This window comes from Cyclopterus lumpus, chromosome 6 (assembly GCF_009769545.1).
Source record: "Cyclopterus lumpus isolate fCycLum1 chromosome 6, fCycLum1.pri, whole genome shotgun sequence".
Taxonomy (NCBI): domain Eukaryota; kingdom Metazoa; phylum Chordata; class Actinopteri; order Perciformes; family Cyclopteridae; genus Cyclopterus; species Cyclopterus lumpus.
The window spans coordinates 25,539,784-25,559,480 of NC_046971.1; the positions used below are offsets into that span (position 1 = coordinate 25,539,784).

Sequence of the window (19,697 nt, forward strand, 5' to 3'; positions counted from 1 at the left end):
AGTACAGCTGGAATGTGGAGTTGAACTAAAGTTATGAGTAAAACCCAGAACGTCTTGGACTGATTTATTCCTGCTCATACACCCACGTCGCTTACATTAGGGCTGAATCAGGTTTGCCCTGGTCCAGCCCCTTGATATGCTGCTATAGGCTTATAGGCTGCTGGGGGATGTTTTAGCATACAGCTCCTCTCTCATCTTCTCTCTCTCCTTATGGATGAGGCCTGGCCTCCATTGGTCTGGCCTTCTTCTGTTTCATGGATTGTGGAAATATGGATTGTGGTCCTTGCCTACTACTCATTATTCATAAATGTATGTATGAGTAGTATCTTTCAATGATCATCTTCATCTTGGCTGTGAAGGCTTTTAACATTTTGATGGCATTACAAACCATTGTGTTGAGTCTTCCGGGGGGAGTTAGGCACTGAATCATTACTGGTTCCTCAGCGGTTGTGAGGGCTGTTTTGATACTGCCTGCTATCTCGCCACTGATGATTTTTGCAAAACTTTCTGAGCTGGCACACTGCTCAGGGACTTGGACGTTCAGGACATCTGAAAAAACATTTATAATCTTCTCCCCCCCGCTGAAAATGTCTTCATACAACTCTGTTTTGTGTTGTTTATAGAATGTCCCGATGGCTTTTGTCTCCGTTGCAATGATGTCCAAAAGCAGTTCTGCAAGGAGGATTTTGGTGGTGTCTTTTGCAGTGCCTCTTTTCAACAGTTCCCACTGCTTTGCAGTCATCCTTTGAAAAAAGGATTTGATTAGGAGGTGAATGGTAGACTGGAGTTCCAGTTGGGCTTCTGTCTGTGTTCATTCTGATGCAGTCATGGTGCTTGTTACCTCGTTCAATACTTCCATGACAATAGTAGTAAATAAATCCTTGGCAGCTTCGAGACTGTGTAGGCTAAAGGACTTCTATAAATAACTCAGAGTTCAAATACACTGACGTCACATGTCGCATTCACGCAAGCCCCGCCCAACACGTGACGTCACGTTCGAAGATGGCGGCCTCCGTTGCTGCAACGCTGAATCAGTAGCGCGAACTCCGGTTTAGAGTCGTGTGCCGTATTCTGGAGGGGTGTAACGGGTTTGGCAGTCATGAAGACCTTCTGTGGAAGAGCCAACCCGACTACCGGAGCTCTGGACTCGGTGGAGGAGAGCGAGGAGTACGACTACCACCAGGAGATAGCCAGGTACCGCTTGAATGCTGTGTTTGCGTGTGGCTGCTCGAGGACGAGCGTCACTTGTGCCTCTGTCCACGTGCATTCATGCCGAGTTCTTACCAGTACACTCTGCGTCATAGGTGCACGTGCGTTTCGTCTTCATGTATTCTTCGTGTAATTGCGCTAATATATAGATATATGCACTTGTGACCAAGACACGTAATGATGTTACAAGATGAGCGGACTACGATGTGCTGTTACTACTATTATATTGCACCTGAAACTATATCAGACTACTATGTTGATATAGAATACTGTCTTTCCTCATCATATACTATTATTGTAGTTCTATTTGTATTCTATAGTCACACAGACAACGCTAAGTACTATTACTTCATTATAATGCATGAGTTCTCCTACAGACAACGAGGACCCCTGCAGTTTAATTCCAATTCACCCATTGTGTTAAAAAATAAATAAAAGCTAAGCGTCAACAACATCAGAGTTTCTGTGTTTCTTCTTCATTTAACAGTACTAGGCTAGTATTGAATAATATGACATAATTTGATATGAAGAGGGAGTGTCTCTCACGAAGGGGCTTAGTTAGAGTTATTTCATAGTTAGTTCTTTTTATTGTAAAACAAATATCCATTTACCATTTATTGATAATACTAATAACAACAACACTGGTCCATCTGAATCTGTTGTCCTGTCTTTTAGGTCCTGCTTTGCGGATATGCTCCATGACCATGACCGGGTGAGTGAATGAGTTCATCACCATGTCTCAGGTCACCCGGTCTGTTTGCTGTGGGAGTGATGTTGTTTCTAAATATGTTTTATTTAATATGTTAAATGAGACTTGATGGGATGCCTTCTTTATTGTGTGTGTGTGTGTGTGTGTGTGTGTGTGTGTGTGTGTGTGTGTGTGTGTGTGTGTGTGTGTTGTGTGTGTGTGTGTGTGTGTGTGTGTGTGTGTGTGTGTGTGTGTGTGTGTGTGTGTGTGTGTGTGTGTGTGTGTGTGTGTGTGTGTGTGTGTGTGTGTGTGTGTGTGTGTGTGTGTGTGTGTGTGTGTGTGTGTGTGTGTGTGTGTGTGTGTGTGTGTGTGTGTGTGTGTGTGTGTGTGTGTGTGTGTGTGTGTGTGTGTGTGTGTGTGTGTGTGTGTAAGTAATAGTAAATGGACCTGTACTTGTTTATCTCTTTTCTAGTCTTCGACCACTCAAAGCTCTTTAACACTACATGACATCATTCACACACTGTTGGGAGGGGCTAAGGTTCCACCTGTCCATCAGCAGTAACTGACATTCATACACTGATGGGAGGGGCTAAGGTTCCACCTGTCCATCATCAGTAACTAACATTCATACACTGATGGGAGGAGCTAAGGTTCCACCTGTCCATCAGCAGTAACTAATATTCACACACTGATGGGAGGAGCTAAGGTTCCACCTGTCCATCATCAGTAACTAACATTCACACACATTCATACACTGATGGGAGGAGCTAAGGTTCCACCTGTCCATCAGCAGTAACTAATATTCACACAATGATGGGAGGAGCTAAGGTTCCACCTGTCCATCATCAGTAACTAACATTCACACACTGATGGGAGGGGCTAAGGTTCCACCTGTCCATCATCAGTAACTAACATTCACACACATTCATACACTGATGGGAGGAGCTAAGGTTCCACCTGTCCATCAGCAGTAACTAACATTCACACACTGATGGGAGGGGCTAAGGTTCCACCTGTCCATCAGAAGTAACTGACATTCATACACTGATGGGAGGGGCTAAGGTTCCACCTGTCCATCAGCAGTAACTAGCATTCACACACATTCATACACTGATGGGAGGGGCTAAGGTTCCACCTGTCCATCAGCAGTAACTGACATTCACACACTGATGGGAGGGGCTAAGGTTCCACCTGTCCATCAGAAGTAACTGACATTCATACACTGATGGGAGGGGCTAAGGTTCCACCTGTCCATCAGCAGTAACTAACATTCACACACATTCATACACTGATGGGAGGGGCTAAGGTTCCACCTGTCCATCAGCAGTAACTGACATTCACACACATGCATACACTGATGGGAGGGGCTAAGGTTCCACCTGTCCATCAGCAGTAACTAACATTCATACACTGATGGGAGGAGCTAAGGTTCCACCTGTCCATCAGCAGTAACTAACATTCACACACTGATGGGAGGGGCTAAGGTTCCACCTGTCCATCAGCAGTAACTAACATTCATACACTGATGGGAGGAGCTAAGGTTCCACCTGTCCATCAGGAGTAACTAACATTCAGACACCGTAGAACAGCTACGGGAGACATTTTGGGGTTAAGTGCCTTGCCCAAGGACACATGGGCTAGTGGAGCCGGGGATCGAACCACCGATCCTGATTGAAGGACGACCCTGTTCACCACTGAGCCACAGTCACCACACAGTCGCCCCAAAGTCAACACAAACCAAACACAGATGTAGTTCCCTTTATTTGAAGGCATTAAACCAGAATCTTTCTTTGACTGTGCACCTTTGATGATAATAATCCAAAACTCATTGTGAAACTGGCGAGTGTACATTCTTCATTATACATGTAATACATGACTTTTTTTTATTCTTGTATAAAGGCAATAAAGTAGGCCATGAATATGAGATGAGTTGGCAGATAATTACAATCCACTTTGTTAAATCTGTCTGCGGAGCGCTCGTCTTGTGCGTTGATGCCGCTCATGTCCTTCCTGCCTCAGAATAAGAAGTACTACCGGGGCATCCGGGCTGCTGTGGCCAGAGTCAAGGCCCGCGGTGAGAGGGTCATCATCCTGGACATCGGGACGGGAACGGGCCTCCTGTCCATGATGGCCGTCACTGCTGGAGCTGACTTCTGCTACGCTGTGGAGGTAGAGATGCTGCACACCCACCCCCAGTTTGTACTGTGCAGTATCTGCTCTTACAAGATGTGTCGTCTGAAAAGTTATTTTAAAAAGTAACTTGATACCACCGGGCCTAGAAGCAGTGTTTTACAAAGAGACAGACACAGAGGACGTCTCACTCTTGAACTAAATAAAGTACAGACCGAAGAACCAGTAACTCTGGACCCTCTAATAACCGGGTGTCGGGGCGTCCCTACACCCATCAGAAATGTGATGGGGCCTTGAAGTAAAAAAGATAACTTATTTTTAGGTGGTGATTTCCTCTTTCATTTATAAGACACAACTTGCATGTATTAAAAACCACCATGACAGCTTTGAATCGCACAGCAAGTTGCTTAAGCAAATATCCTCTGTGCCATGTGTGTTCTTTTATGAAATTAAAGTACACACAGCCGCGTTTCCCAGACTGCCCCGGGTCTCACCTCCGTCTCACGTTTGTGTCGGCAGGTTTTCAAGCCCATGGCCGAGGCAGCGCAGCGCATCGTGGAGAAGAACGGCTTCTCTGAGAAGATCAAGATCATCAACAAGCACTCCACCGACGTCACCGTGGGGCCAGGTCACACACCGCCGCTGCTCTATGGGAATACACGGTTCTGGGGTTTTCTACCATTAAAAACGGGATGTTTGTCCATTTTGATGGGATTTGTGTCGTGTTTTTGTAACCGACCGCAGACGGAGATATGCAAATGAAGGCCAACGTTCTGATCACAGAGCTGTTCGATACAGAGCTGATAGGCGAAGGCGCGCTGCCCAGCTATGAACACGCTCACCACAATCTTGTCCAGGTGTGTGTGTGTGTGTGTGTCAAAGTATCGAAACGTCATGTCACAACCGTACAATATATATCCTGCAACCCATTGGAAGTCGGAGGTTGATTATTCCGAGTCAGTATAGTTTTCCTGTGGGGAAATGTTTATAAAATCTAATATGGCATTTCAAAGATGAAGTTGAAGCAAAAAAACATTTCAGTTTCAAACTTAAACAATCAGTTTATTTCTCGTTACAGGAAGTAAACATGGACCCAAGTGTTTCCCTAGCAACACAATTGTGTTGAATCCAGTGATGCATTGAACAAACTGCAGCCAGTGTGGGTGAAATGGTCCGATCTGTCTCCCCGTGTCCCTCCACCCTGCAGGAGGCCTGTGAGGCGGTCCCTCACCGGGCCACCGTCTACGCCCAGCTGGTGGAGTCGGAGCTGCTGTGGAGCTGGGCTCAGCTGCAGCCGGTGGAGGTGGAGGGGGCCCGCCTGGTCCCGCCGCCCGCCATGGGTCTCTGCGCCGGAGCTCATTCTGTGTGCGACATCCAGCTGAGCCAGGTGTCTCCTCGCAGCTTCACCCCGCTCGGCCCCCTCTGCACCATGTTCAGGTACGAGAGAGACCCACGTCGTCTCCCAGATCGCATCAGTTTGTCCCTCTCCGCTAACCTCTGTACAACCCCCCCCTCTCAGTGTGGATTTCAGTAAACCAGTGAGCAGCGCATTCCAGTCCCACACCTCCCAGTTTGTGGCTCGGTCCGGCGGTCGAGCCCAGGTCGTCTTGTCTTGGTGGGACCTGGACATGGATCCCAGTGGAAGCGTTGTGTGCACTATGGCTCCTAGCTGGACGTACCCACAGCCAAAGATGGCTCCGGTGAGTTCGAGGACACGGTGGCTGTTTCAAAACATGCAGGCCTACTCAAATGAAATGGAATCAACAGGGATGTTTTACAATTGTAAAACAATTCAAACTCCACATACAAAATAACAATAATGAAAAGCTGTGGTTCTTTCCATTTCCAACAACCACCAACCACATTTGGTTGAAACAAAGTCTGAATTCACAGATGTGAAAGTGAATGAGTGAAGATTCAGCCGCTGCAGTGACACACTTCAAATGTGTTCAGAAGCAGACTTGTTCAGGACGTTTGGGTCCGATGAGATGACGGAGCGTCCTTCATGAATCCGCCGCTGAAGAACGCTTCCTTGACTTTGAGGACCGCGCTCTGCTCTGATGTTCTAAGTCCGCCTCCCGTCACCCCCTTGCTGATCATCGCCATGTGTTTCAGTGGCGGGACCACTGGATGCAGAGCGTGTACTTCCTGCCATCGGAGAGCAGAGTGACGGAAGGCGAGGAGCTTGGTCTTACTGTCTGCCATGACGACTACAGCCTGTGGTACGGCCTGCAGTCGCCCAGGTAACGGCTCAGAGGCTTCACTTTGGAAACCCCGTTTGAGTTTCCGAGTAATGCAACAGAAACAGCAGCGCTTGTTTTGCAGACTCTCATTTTTTTCTATTTGTTCCTCAGCCGGCGGGACTCGCAGACCGAGGCTCCTCCCCCTCGGCCCTGTTGTACCTGCCAGGCCCACCTGGTTTGGACTCGGCCGCGTTTCGGTGAACTCAACGACGGGCGGCGCACGGAGAGCTACGTCAGCGCGCTGCGCAGCGTAAGTGACGAGCCGTCGAGTGTCCGAGCCGCCGACGGGCGGATGCAGGTGTTGTTGTTGTTGTCTGATCCCCTGCTGTGTTTACTCCAGGTCCTGATGGGGGACAGCGTCTGTCTTGGCGTCAGCGATGGAAGTCTGCTTCCTGTGTTCGCTCGCATGATCGGAGCCAAGAAGGTACTCTCTAGCGCCTTCTAATGGTACCTTTCTGAACCGTACTGTGTTATTGACATGTCCTTCTTTATTCTCGGGCCCTCTACCCAGGTCTACGCTTTAGAAAACTCCAGAATGTGTAAACAGGTTATTCAGCAGGTAAATGACTCCTGATCTTTGAGAGGTTTATGGTTTATAGCAACGCACAAACTCATGTTTTCCCTCTGCAGGTGTTGGAAGCCAACTCGATGGAAGGAGGTGTGGAGCTGCTGGAGATCCGGCCGGAGCAGCTGACCAGTAAAGATCTGGGAGGGGAGCAGGTACCTTTTGTCCACATCACCACACGCTGCAAGAATCCACTGCTTTATAATCGAATAACTCGTGCTGGGCAACGATTACAATCTTTAATCACATTATGTGCAAAATTGAATAATTAATTCAAAAGTAGTCTATTGTGCACTTTTGAGTACTTCTATATAAACAAAGGTGCAATAACATTTGTTTTGCCAACACTTTAAACACATTATTTGCTTTTTAACAGCAGTATTCCCATCACACAGTAACAGTTAAAATATTTATTGTGAATCTCGACTTAAACATTGTTATCAAATCAAATATAAAACCAAAGAACACCTTATCTTTCCCTGCAGGCGGCTCATGATTCACAGAGCCCCGCCCTCAGTAAACCGTCAATGGATAAATACATTAAAAAGAAAGGTCACGGAGAAAAATATACTCAAAACATGCACGTCCTCTGGAGCGTCTCATAACTCCTCCGTCCTCTGGAGCGTCTCATAACTCCTCCGTCTTCTGGAGCGTCTCATAACTCCCCTGTCCTCTGGAGCGTCTCATAACTCCCCTGTCCTCTGGAGCGTCTCATAACTCCTCCATCCTCTGGAGCGTCTCATAACTCCTCTGTCCTCTGGAGCGTCTCATAACTCCTCCGTCTTCTGGAGCGTCTCATAACTCCTCTGTCCTCTGGAGCGTCTCATAACTCCTCCGTCTTCTGGAGCGTCTCATAACTCCTCTGTCCTCTGGAGCGTCTCATAACTCCCCTGTCCTCTGGAGCGTCTCATAACTCCTCTGTCCTCTGGAGCGTCTCATAACTCCTCCGTCTTCTGGAGCGTCTCATAACTCCTCTGTCCTCTGGAGCGTCTCATAACTCCTCTGTCCTCTGCAGCGTCTCATAACTCCTCTGTCCTCTGGAGCGTCTCATAACTCCTCCGTCCTCTGGAGCGTCTCATAACTCCTCCGTCCTCTGGAGCGTCTCATAACTCCTCCGTCCTCTGGAGCGTCTCATAACTCCTCCGTCCTCTGGAGCGTCTCATAACTCCTCTGTCCTCTGGAGCGTCTCATAACTCCTCTGTCCTCTGGAGCGTCTCATAACTCCTCCGTCCTCTGGAGCGTCTCATAACTCCTCCGTCCTCTGGAGCGTCTCATAACTCCTCCGTCCTCTGGAGCGTCTCATAACTCCTCCGTCCTCTGGAGCGTCTCATAACTCCTCCGTCCTCTGGAGCGTCTCATAACTCCTCTGTCCTCTGGAGCGTCTCATAACTCCTCCGTCTTCTGGAGCGTCTCATAACTCCTCTGTCCTCTGGAGCGTCTCATAACTCCTCCGTCTTCTGGAGCGTCTCATAACTCCTCTGTCCTCTGGAGCGTCTCATAACTCCTCCGTCTTCTGGAGCGTCTCATAACTCCTCTGTCCTCTGCAGCGTCTCATAACTCCTCCGTCTTCTGGAGCGTCTCATAACTCCTCCGTCTTCTGGAGCGTCTCATAACTCCTCCGTCCTCTGGAGCGTCTCATAACTCCTCTGTCCTCTGGAGCGTCTCATAACTCCCCTGTCCTCTGGAGCGTCTCATAACTCCTCCATCCTCTGGAGCGTCTCATAACTCCTCTGTCCTCTGGAGCGTCTCATAACTCCTCCGTCTTCTGGAGCGTCTCATAACTCCTCTGTCCTCTGGAGCGTCTCATAACTCCTCCGTCTTCTGGAGCGTCTCATAACTCCTCTGTCCTCTGGAGCGTCTCATAACTCCCCTGTCCTCTGGAGCGTCTCATAACTCCTCTGTCCTCTGGAGCGTCTCATAACTCCTCCGTCTTCTGGAGCGTCTCATAACTCCTCTGTCCTCTGGAGCGTCTCATAACTCCTCTGTCCTCTGCAGCGTCTCATAACTCCTCTGTCCTCTGGAGCGTCTCATAACTCCTCCGTCCTCTGGAGCGTCTCATAACTCCTCCGTCCTCTGGAGCGTCTCATAACTCCTCCGTCCTCTGGAGCGTCTCATAACTCCTCCGTCCTCTGGAGCGTCTCATAACTCCTCCGTCCTCTGGAGCGTCTCATAACTCCTCTGTCCTCTGGAGCGTCTCATAACTCCTCTGTCCTCTGCAGCGTCTCATAACTCCTCCGTCTTCGGGAGCGTCTCATAACTCCTCCGTCCTCTGGAGCGTCTCATAACTCCTCCGTCCTCTGGAGCGTCTCATAACTCCTCTGTCCTCTGCAGCGTCTCATAACTCCTCCGTCTTCGGGAGCGTCTCATAACTCCTCTGTCCTCTGTCGCGTCTCATAACTCCTCCGTCCTCTGGAGCGTCTCATAACTCCTCCGTCCTCTGGAGCGTCTCATAACTCCTCCGTCCTCTGGAGCGTCTCATAACTCCTCCGTCCTCAGGAGCGTCTCATAACTCCTCCGTCCTCTGGAGCGTCTCATAACTCCTCCGTCCTCTGGAGCGTCTCATAACTCCTCCGTCTTCTGGAGCGTCTCATAACTCCTCTGTCCTCTGGAGCGTCTCATAACTCCCCTGTCCTCTGGAGCGTCTCATAACTCCTCCATCCTCTGGAGCGTCTCATAACTCCTCTGTCCTCTGGAGCGTCTCATAACTCCTCCGTCTTCTGGAGCGTCTCATAACTCCTCTGTCCTCTGGAGCGTCTCATAACTCCTCCGTCTTCTGGAGCGTCTCATAACTCCTCTGTCCTCTGGAGCGTCTCATAACTCCTCCGTCTTCTGGAGCGTCTCATAACTCCTCTGTCCTCTGGAGCGTCTCATAACTCCTCCGTCTTCTGGAGCGTCTCATAACTAATCTGTCCTCTGCAGCGTCTCATAACTCCTCTGTCCTCTGGAGCGTCTCATAACTCCTCCGTCTTCTGGAGCGTCTCATAACTCCTCCGTCCTCTGGAGCGTCTCATAACTCCTCCGTCCTCTGGAGCGTCTCATAACTCCTCCGTCTTCTGGAGCGTCTCATAACTCCTCCGTCCTCTGGAGCGTCTCATAACTCCTCCGTCTTCTGGAGCGTCTCATAACTCCTCTGTCCTCTGGAGCGTCTCATAACTCCTCCGTCCTCTGGAGCGTCTCATAACTCCTCCGTCCTCTGGAGCGTCTCATAACTCCTCCGTCCTCTGGAGCGTCTCATAACTCCTCCGTCCTCTGGAGCGTCTCATAACTCCTCTGTCCTCTGGAGCGTCTCATAACTCCTCCGTCTTCTGGAGCGTCTCATAACTCCTCCGTCTTCTGGAGCGTCTCATAACTCCTCTGTCCTCTGGAGCGTCTCATAACTCCTCCGTCTTCTGGAGCGTCTCATAACTCCTCTGTCCTCTGCAGCGTCTCATAACTCCTCCGTCTTCGGGAGCGTCTCATAACTCCTCTGTCCTCTGGAGCGTCTCATAACTCCTCCGTCCTCTGTCGCGTCTCATAACTCCTCCGTCCTCTGCAGCGTCTCATAACTCCTCCGTCCTCTGGAGCGTCTCATAACTCCTCCGTCTTCTGGAGCGTCTCATAACTCCTCTGTCCTCTGGAGCGTCTCATAACTCCTCCGTCCTCTGCAGCGTCTCATAACTCCTCCGTCCTCTGGAGCGTCTCATAACTCCTCCGTCCTCTGGAGCGTCTCATAACTCCTCCGTCCTCTGCAGCGTCTCATAACTCCTCCGTCCTCTGGAGCGTCTCATAACTCCTCTGTCCTCTGCAGCGTCTCATAACTCCTCTGTCCTCTGGAGCGTCTCATAACTCCTCCGTCTTCTGGAGCGTCTCATAACTCCTCTGTCCTCTGGAGCGTCTCATAACTCCTCCGTCTTCTGGAGCGTCTCATAACTCCTCCGTCCTCTGGAGCGTCTCATAACTCCTCCGTCCTCTGGAGCGTCTCATAACTCCTCCGTCTTCTGGAGCGTCTCATAACTCCTCCGTCCTCTGGAGCGTCTCATAACTCCTCTGTCCTCTGGAGCGTCTCATAACTCCTCTGTCCTCTGGAGCGTCTCATAACTCCTCTGTCCTCTGGAGCGTCTCATAACTCCTCTGTCCTCTGGAGCGTCTCATAACTCCTCCGTCCTCTGGAGCGTCTCATAACTCCTCCGTCCTCTGCAGCGTCTCATAACTCCTCCGTCTTCTGGAGCGTCTCATAACTCCTCTGTCCTCTGGAGCGTCTCATAACTCCTCTGTCCTCTGGAGCGTCTCATAACTCCTCCATCCTCTGGAGCGTCTCATAACTCCTCCGTCCTCTGGAGCGTCTCATAACTCCTCTGTCTTCTGGAGCGTCTCATAACTCCTCCGTCTTCTGGAGCGTCTCATAACTCCTCTGTCCTCTGGAGCGTCTCATAACTCCTCTGTCCTCTGGAGCGTCTCATAACTCCTCCGTCCTCTGGAGCGTCTCATAACTCCTCTGTCTTCTGGAGCGTCTCATAACTCCTCCGTCTTCTGGAGCGTCTCATAACTCCTCTGTCTTCTGGAGCGTCTCATAACTCCTCTGTCCTCTGCAGTGTCTCATAACTCCTCCGTCTTCTGGAGCGTCTCATAACTCCTCTGTCTTTTGGAGCGTCTCATAACTCCTCTGTCCTCTGCAGCGTCTCATAACTCCTCTGTCCTCTGCAGCGTCTCATAACTCCTCTGTCCTCTGCAGCGTCTCATAACTCCTCTGTCCTCTGCAGCGTCTCATAACTCCTCTGTCCTCTGCAGCGTCTCATAACTCCTCTGTCCTCTGCAGCGTCTCATAACTCCTCCGTCCTCTGCAGCGTCTCATAACTCCTCCGTCCTCTGGAGCGTCTCATAACTCCTCTGTCCTCTGGAGCGTCTCATAACTCCTCTGTCCTCTGCAGCGTCTCATAACTCCTCTGTCCTCTGCAGCGTCTCATAACTCCTCTGTCCTCTGCAGCGTCTCATAACTCCTCTGTCCTCTGCAGCGTCTCATAACTCCTCTGTCCTCTGGAGCGTCTCATAACTCCTCCGTCCTCTGTCGCGTCTCATAACTCCTCCGTCCTCTGCAGCGTCTCATAACTCCTCCGTCCTCTGGAGCGTCTCATAACTCCTCCGTCTTCTGGAGCGTCTCATAACTCCTCCGTCTTCTGGAGCGTCTCATAACTCCTCCGTCCTCTGGAGCGTCTCATAACTCCTCCGTCCTCTGGAGCGTCTCATAACTCCTCCGTCTTCTGGAGCGTCTCATAACTCCTCCGTCTTCTGGAGCGTCTCATAACTCCTCCGTCCTCTGGAGCGTCTCATAACTCCTCCGTCCTCTGTCGCGTCTCATAACTCCTCCGTCCTCTGCAGCGTCTCATAACTCCTCCGTCCTCTGCAGCGTCTCATAACTCCTCTGTCCTCTGCAGCGTCTCATAACTCCTCTGTCCTCTGGAGCGTCTCATAACTCCTCTGTCCTCTGGAGCGTCTCATAACTCCTCTGTCCTCTGGAGCGTCTCATAACTCCTCCGTCCTCTGGAGCGTCTCATAACTCCTCCGTCCTCTGGAGCGTCTCATAACTCCTCCGTCCTCTGGAGCGTCTCATAACTCCTCCGTCCTCTGGAGCGTCTCATAACTCCTCTGTCTTCTGGAGCGTCTCATAACTCCTCCGTCTTCTGGAGCGTCTCATAACTCCTCTGTCCTCTGCAGCGTCTCATAACTCCTCTGTCCTCTGGAGCGTCTCATAACTCCTCTGTCCTCTGGAGCGTCTCATAACTCCTCTGTCCTCTGGAGCGTCTCATAACTCCTCTGTCCTCTGGAGCGTCTCATAACTCCTCTGTCCTCTGCAGCGTCTCATAACTCCTCTGTCCTCTGCAGCGTCTCATAACTCCTCTGTCCTCTGCAGCGTCTCATAACTCCTCTGTCCTCTGCAGCGTCTCATAACTCCTCTGTCCTCTGCAGCGTCTCATAACTCCTCTGTCCTCTGCAGCGTCTCATAACTCCTCTGTCCTCTGTCTTCTGGAGCGTCTCATAACTCCTCTGCTGCCTTGTGGTTAAAGGACACCCACTCTACCCATGAGACACAAATATGGGAAGGAGTCAAGGCCTGCACAGTTATGTGTTTAATTGACCTCAATGTGGCCGTCGTATGACACTGTATTCATTTCTCCTTTTCATAAGAGTTTGATATTGTTATAACAGGTAAAATAGCAATACAATGTCAAGAATGGTCTTTATTCTTTTTCTATAATTTAAGAAATACAACAAACTATAGTTTTTGTATATATAATATGACTACATGTACAACTTTATAAGCTGTGATATCAAATAGCTTTGTTTCCAAACACATTTTATTAGGTGGTAAAAAGAGCAAAATGGCTCTTTGGGTTGGAAAGGTTGCCGACCCCTGGTCTGTGTATTCAGACGGACTTTCAAAAGAATAATAATTAAAAACTGCGATATAATAATAACGCGTTAAGGCTCCCGCTTCATCACAAACAGTTCACTAAGAAAACAAGAGACTAACAACAAGAAAACGGAGGTCATAAATATCTACATTTGAGTCAATTATTTTTCCTGCCAAATATAATTGCTTGCAGTACATTCAACCTCTGTTTCTTTATCATTATTGTCATACTTGTTTCTTTACAGGGCTTGTATAAAGTCAATAAAGTAGTCCTTGAATATGAGATATGAGCTGACAGTTAATTCCTCCTGTCTTTGGGGGGTTGGTTCAAGGCGTTTTGCCCCTTGCCCTTCTTGCGTGGATGCCCCTCTGTAATTAATAATGAATAATGCAACGGAAAGCGTGTTGAGCATGACGTTTCTAATCTAACAAAATGAGTATACTTTTAAGCCATAAAATACAAATGTAGAGAGAAATAAGCAGTATTATGGTTCATTCTGGCTTTCACAAACATCACCACCTTGCTCTACTGCCCCCAAGTGGCCAAGAAACCAGAGTTCATGCAGCTTTAACTCTGCTCTTCAGTTGTTCAGCTGTGCACGAGTTGGCCTTCAAACCGCCTGCGAACATGTACAGCCCAAATGTATTTAGTCCACCTGTAGAACTGAGCGTGCTCCTCCAGATCTCCGTCCTGATGGGCGAGCCGTGCTTCAGCAGCAGCCTCCTGCCCTGGCACTCCCTGTTCTTCTGGTACTGTCGGACCGCCCTGGCAGGCCTGCTCCGGCCCAACGCCACCATTCTGCCCCGCTCCGCCACGCTGCACATGGTGGCTGTAGAGTTCCAGGTGGGAGAGATGGGAATATTGTCGTTTTCCTTTAATTACCTCTCACATTACAGAACCAAGCATGAAGGAATGTGCATTATTTCTTTGGGTTGTAAACCCAACAGCGATTTGCGTTTTGATATTTGTCTTCCTGTCTTTGTCATCAACAATTCTCATTCAGGGTCTCATTGACTTTAGTCACAATTCAAATGTTTAACACAAAGATTTCCTTATGGTAGAACAATGATTATGGTCGGTAAAGGTAAACCCTTGTTGAATTCTTTTCCACATTTCTTAGGACTTGTGGAGGATAAGAGCTCCGTGTGGAACATGTGAAGGCTTTAATGTCTCACCCATGGATGAAATGGTCCAGGTAAAAGTTTTATTTATGAATTTTTACATCTAGCGTAATCTCCAGGTACAGCCAGTGTGTATTTTCATCATGGAGAAGAAATGTCTTAATCAGGAAATAGAATTCATCACCGAAGATGCTTTCTTCATTTGACTGTGTATTTAAGTTCAAAATATACTGTAAGTCTGTGGTTTTAAGTAGGAGAGTTATGAAACTGTATTTAAAAAATATATATATATATATATATATATATATATATATATATAATCGAAGTAATAATTTCCAAAAGTCCCACTTTTATTTGTATCTAACATTTTTTGCCGTTAAGTTTTTACTGTGGTCAAAACTCGCTGATGGTGTTCAACGCTTCATTTACAAACCTCAATAGAAGCTTAAAATGTAATATTTCAATCAACAAACGTTGAGGATGAAAGGGTGCTAAATGAAGTGAATTAAATTGAATTTGTCTATTCAAATTAATCTGTTTCAATGAGTGAATACTTGAGTCCCAGATTTGAGCATTTAATATTCATATGTGAGTAATGTGAATGAGGAGTTATTCATGGTTTGAACACTGGTGAGGAGACATGTTCTATCTGATGGTCAAGGGGCCTGTTTTGAGTTTCTTAAATCATGTATATTAAATGACGTGCATTTATTCCCTACAGAAATCTCTGGATTTCCGCGAGTCCCGTGAAGCGGAGCCCCACCCTCTCTGGGAGTACCCGTGTCGCGCTCTGACCCGGTCCACAGGGGTCATGACCTTCGACTTCACACAGCGTGTCCCTCAACAGCCAATCAGCAGTCAGGGCTCGCTGCCACTTATAAGGTACCGAGTTTTCCCAGGAAGCACAGACCCAAGAATAACAGCTGGCTCATTCCGAGGTTTACAGTCGAGGTAAACCGCCTGTTTAAACGTCTGTTTCAGGAAAGGTCGTTGCCATGGCGTCGCGTTGTGGATGGAATATCACCTAACCGCTGACATCACCGTCAGTGCAGGTCTGATTGGACCAGTCAGTGAGCAGGTATCCCTAACGTATCTCCACATCCTCTATTGTCGCTCCGGCGTCATCAACCATGTTCCGACAGGTGTGCTCTCTGTGCCTTCCTCGCAGGGCGAGTGCGAGTGGAGTCGACACAGGAAACAGGGAGTGTACTTCCTGCGGTCGCCGTGGGACAGCTCAGACGGAGCCGCAGTGTCTTACAGCTTCACCTTTGAACCCAGTACGGGGGACATTAAGATGGACTTCAGCGTGGAGCCTCAGTGACGTCGACTCTCGGGTGCTGTTCCGTCACGACGCTGTTTGATGTGTTCTTTTTCTATTATCGCTCTGACTGAAGCGTGATCCTGAGACTGAGCAGAAGGCAGTGCAAGAACCCGTCCTCCGTGTCACAAAGACGAAGGTGTTAGTGAAATGTTTTATATTGTTGGCCGACGGGCTGCAGTGACGTCACTGCTGAGCTCGACCAATCCAACATTACCCGCTGTGTATGAGAATGTACCTTCTGGTGACCATTGGCACACTATAAATAATAAATAAACGGGTTGCCTTTGAACAGAAGTCTGGCTTTACTTTATTGTGCTGAAACGAAACGCGTTGTATTGCCAAACATTAACATACATAATCATGAAATGGACGGTTATATTTTTTCTTTTCTTTATAATGTAAGTGTGTGAGATATGAAAACAAATGCATATCAGTTCTCTGTACTAACCCCCACCCCCCTTCATGGAAACTCATTTACAACAGCAGGAGTCAAACTGCGATGACGGTGCACTTTCCCCCCCACCCATCTTCAACCAGACTTTCAGATGAAGAAGCTCCCAGTTAACATGACATCACCATCACAGAGGAGACAACGGGGCAGAGATCCTGCTGCAATGACCTCCGCTGGAAGAAAAAATAAAGCAGCTCACGAAAAGGAATGTCATATTTTGAAGCGAGTAGCGGGTGTGAAATCCAGTGTTTCAAGCGTCTGTCAGCGTCTTCCTGTCCAGCACGATCTTCTCCCCCGGTTTGAACGCCGGCGTCCCCATGTACGGGCAGCTGGCACACCGGAAGGCGTCGCCGAGGTAACACTGCCACGAGGAGAAGTCATTGAAATCATTGTTTCTTCTACGTTAGCAGGTGAGGAGATGCGAGTGACCATGTTGAGTTTGACTAAACTAAATATACTCACACTCCCACAGGCCGATTTTGGTAGATTAGTCTTCGGGTTTCCATCACTCTCCAGCTCCTCAGCGAGGCCACACGTGCTGCACAGACATGCAACATTTGTAGGTTTAAATGCTTCTCGAAGCGCAGATAAATGTACAAAACTAGAAAAACAAATGCATTTGAAAGCCCGGCTTCTCGTATTGTTGCTGCAACCCAAGAGCCCCACGGCATGCTTTGGTCGACTGGTTTAAATAAGCTGGAGGGGGGACTCACCAGTTCTTGCAGGCTTTTTTCTTGGTGGATCCTTCTCCACACGTGGGTGCTTTAAGAGAAGCCGGGTCTGGCTTCTTCAGGTCGTCCTCATCCAGCAGAGCATCGGAGTCCACCAGGTCCTAGAAGGGGAACCCAAGGGACGAGTAGGATTCAGTAATTATAGGGAGCACAGTGTACAGAAAGACCTGTGTCTCAATAAGAAATATATATATGTGTGAGACTCTTAATGGGCCGATGCGTAGCATTTTGTGGGATCTATAAAGGTCTGCCGGGATGATGTATTTTTGTAGGCCAACTGGGAAGTTAGCATCGCACTGGTTGGAAAAGGAGGAGTGGGCGGGGGAGCACTCCGCTGCTTTGCCACTAAATCCCTCACACTGTCCAGGACACGTGACTGGAATGTCAAGAGACCCCTCAGAGTGGTCCAAACTCACCACATCATCATCATCCATGTCGTTGGCTGACAGCGTCCACATTTTGACAGCGTGGGGATCCAGAGCTGGTTTCTCTGCTGGAACCAAGCAAGTAAATATAAACATGCAGCTCAATGCCTATACATAACACGTATACCAATGTTAAGAGAGAAGAAACAATTGTTTTTATAGAATTGTGAAGTTTTGTTCAAATCGATGACCTTGGATACTTTAATACGTTTGAAAACCTTACTGCTAATTGAACTATCAAATGACTCATTTTGTGACTCACTGGTTTGCGATATACAATAAATAAAAGGATGATATCCGCGATCAGTTTCTGCATCTCGGCTTGTGAAACTGGACCAAGTTGAAGGCCTGTTTTCAACAACGATCGGGGTTTATAGCACATCATAAACCCCGATCAGAAATAATAATACTTTATTACAAAAGGTGCATAAACAGTGTGTGTAAATTCATTACAATCTCTACTTTACCTACAAACTAAAACTGGTGTATGCACATTTGTAGAGCCAGGTTTGTCATTTCATCAGTGTGTGAGATTTGAACGGCAATCGTGCTTTTAAATCAATCATAACCTGTTTTTGACCATTACCAGACACATTATAGTCACATGTGACGGACCAGAGGTCAACGTTCCAACAGACAGTGTGGTCTCCTTCGATTTAACACAACAAAACCACTTAGAAGAAACCGGGAAACTGGGCTCATAAACCTACCTGGCTTTTTCCCAAATGAAAGTTTAATCTGGCTGGATGATCCCACCTCAAAGGTAGGTTTAGAGGCAGATATGCGGACTCTAGACAGAGTGTTTCCTTGGTAACCAGTGGTCGTCCTGAGGGAGCTCAAGGCCTCGGGACTCAGTTCTGCTTTACTGACCTGGATGGAGAAGGAAGCAAGGGTCAAAAAGATGGACATTTGGCAACAGGACGTTACCACTGGGGCAGATGTTTCCGTTTCTACGCCTTTGTGCTCTTCAGCGTGTACGTGTGGAAGCAACTCAAGTACCTCCGTCACCGACATGAAGCCTGACAACTTCAAAGCCGACGCCAGCTTCTCTGCAGTCCTCACACTCTGCGCCTCAGCTCCTGGCACGCAAAAAGAAACGAGTCAAACACCCCGGTGACACAACCGCATCAGTGCTGCACAGACAACCTTGTGGATACAGACACCTGTCCTCAGTTTACTTGTTTCACTTTGACATGTTGAGGGGATTATATCTAGTGTACTCTGCCATGATACTGGCATCAGGTGACTTCAAATTCCAGCACAACACAGTGCACGTCATTCTAATTTACTCTTTTAATGTGCAACCTATAAACGTGCATGTAAAAAACAAGTTGGCCTTCACCTGTAACTGCTTCATCCAGAACCAGCTTCCCGCCAGGTTTGAGCACTCGGGCCATTTCAGCCAGAGCCTCTGAGCTGTGGATGGAGGAGCTGTCAGCCAGGAGGCAGGACAGCACCCAGTCAAAGGTGGAGGCTGGGTGGGAGGCTGAGGAGAGGCGAGGGTCGTTTCACTACTGTGCTCATGCTGTATAGTGTGTGACTGGTGAAATAAGGGAACACGTCACTCACACAGCAGTAATCTCTCCATGTTCTCCACCGACACTTGGCAGCCAGCACCAACAATGGCGCCCAGTTCCTCCGCGTACTGCTTCAGGGCTGCTGGTGCCGAGGGCTGGGCCCAGACCAGCAGCACCTTGTCTCCTGCGTTGATGCCGAGCTCTGCCATGACTTCCTGGGGGGAGAGAGAGACCGTTGTGCAACCAGAACAAGTATCCGACCACAGCATCAACATGAAGCAAACCCACAGCAGTAAAGTGTCGCCGCAACGTCATAGACTATAAGGACGATCTCAATGCAACCGGGATTGTGGCAGGCCGTTATAAATACTGTCACGGTCGTTTCCAGAGAACGGAAACGGCGGAATGGCGCGTGACGTTACCGTTAGTCCGCGAGCCGTTCCTCGACAGTCATGAACCGTGAGCGTCGTTAAACGGGGAAACCGGCTAGCTACTCATTAGCGCGTTAGCGTTAGCTTGTTTGTTGACACCGGGTGACGCAGAAACACGCCGGTGTTTGTCCGTTCGTACGCCGTGTTTTGGAGTCCAGTACACGGCCACCCGCTAACAGCGCCTGCTCACACGTCTGTACGGTTGTTCTCGAAAGTATTTGGTGGTTAATGTACTGAAATAAATGACAATGTCATCCGAATGTAACGTACCTAACCGACGGCTGTGTGGAGGCTACGGCATGCGTTTCCGGTTTCCTTTTTCAAAATACAATTGTTGTTAAATAGGTGTAACGTTTGGCCATTTACGGTCACGTCATCAAGTGAAAGACTATATTATAGGCATTATATGAAGTCGTTCAGTCTTAAAATAAAAAACAAATCGCATTATCTTTATTCATGTGTGGTGCGTTTTAGTT

General features: G+C 48.5%; 2 protein-coding genes across 5 annotated transcripts; one reads left to right on the plus strand and one right to left on the minus strand.

Annotated features, from left to right (window-relative positions):
• The first annotated feature begins 964 nt into the window (after window positions 1-964).
• prmt7 (protein arginine methyltransferase 7) lies at window positions 965-15,955 on the plus strand. 2 transcript variants are annotated; one of them, XM_034534030.1, is made up of 17 exons: window positions 965-1,194; window positions 1,885-1,921; window positions 3,917-4,066; window positions 4,547-4,655; window positions 4,772-4,884; window positions 5,235-5,464; window positions 5,547-5,727; window positions 6,143-6,270; window positions 6,382-6,520; window positions 6,611-6,694; window positions 6,782-6,829; window positions 6,901-6,990; window positions 13,906-14,067; window positions 14,345-14,419; window positions 15,067-15,227; window positions 15,327-15,423; window positions 15,514-15,955. In XM_034534030.1, exons 1-17 carry the CDS (start codon window positions 1,100-1,102, stop codon window positions 15,664-15,666), a joined length of 2,052 nt encoding a protein of 683 aa, XP_034389921.1. In that variant the 5' UTR covers window positions 965-1,099; the 3' UTR covers window positions 15,667-15,955. The 2 variants fall into 2 exon arrangements, with proteins under 2 accessions (XP_034389921.1, XP_034389922.1); XM_034534031.1 differs by lacking the exon at window positions 6,782-6,829 and having other exon boundaries at window positions 985-1,194.
• ciapin1 (cytokine induced apoptosis inhibitor 1) lies at window positions 15,945-19,614 on the minus strand. Of its 3 annotated transcripts, none has more exons than XM_034534080.1 (9): window positions 19,492-19,613; window positions 18,843-19,005; window positions 18,616-18,759; window positions 18,273-18,352; window positions 17,984-18,143; window positions 17,265-17,341; window positions 16,831-16,949; window positions 16,580-16,655; window positions 15,945-16,478 (listed from the first exon to the last, which is right to left on the minus strand). In XM_034534080.1, exons 2-9 carry the CDS (start codon window positions 18,997-18,999, stop codon window positions 16,368-16,370), a joined length of 924 nt encoding a protein of 307 aa, XP_034389971.1. In that variant the 5' UTR covers window positions 19,000-19,005; window positions 19,492-19,613; the 3' UTR covers window positions 15,945-16,367. The 3 variants fall into 3 exon arrangements, with proteins under 3 accessions (XP_034389971.1, XP_034389972.1, XP_034389973.1); XM_034534081.1 differs by having other exon boundaries at window positions 19,213-19,506; XM_034534082.1 differs by having other exon boundaries at window positions 16,252-16,478; window positions 17,265-17,338; window positions 19,492-19,614.
• Window positions 19,615-19,697: the final 83 nt, after the last annotated feature.

Excerpts from the sequence above, each read along its gene's own strand:
- prmt7 (XM_034534030.1), top strand. The coding sequence starts at position 1,100 with ATGAAGACCTTCTGTGGAAGAGCCAACCCGACTACCGGAGCTCTGGAC. Across the intron at positions 4,885-5,234 it reads CTCACCACAATCTTGTCCAG|GAGGCCTGTGAGGCGGTCCC; the intron begins GTGTGTGTGTGT and ends TCCACCCTGCAG. Across the intron at positions 6,991-13,905 it reads AAGATCTGGGAGGGGAGCAG|ATCTCCGTCCTGATGGGCGA; the intron begins GTACCTTTTGTC and ends GTGCTCCTCCAG.
- ciapin1 (XM_034534080.1), bottom strand. The coding sequence starts at position 18,999 with ATGGCAGAGCTCGGCATCAACGCAGGAGACAAGGTGCTGCTGGTCTGG. Across the intron at positions 18,760-18,842 it reads CATGGAGAGATTACTGCTGT|CCTCCCACCCAGCCTCCACC; the intron begins GTGAGTGACGTG and ends GCCTCTCCTCAG. Across the intron at positions 16,479-16,579 it reads CAAAATCGGCCTGTGGGAGT|TGTTACCTCGGCGACGCCTT; the intron begins GTGAGTATATTT and ends TCCTCGTGGCAG.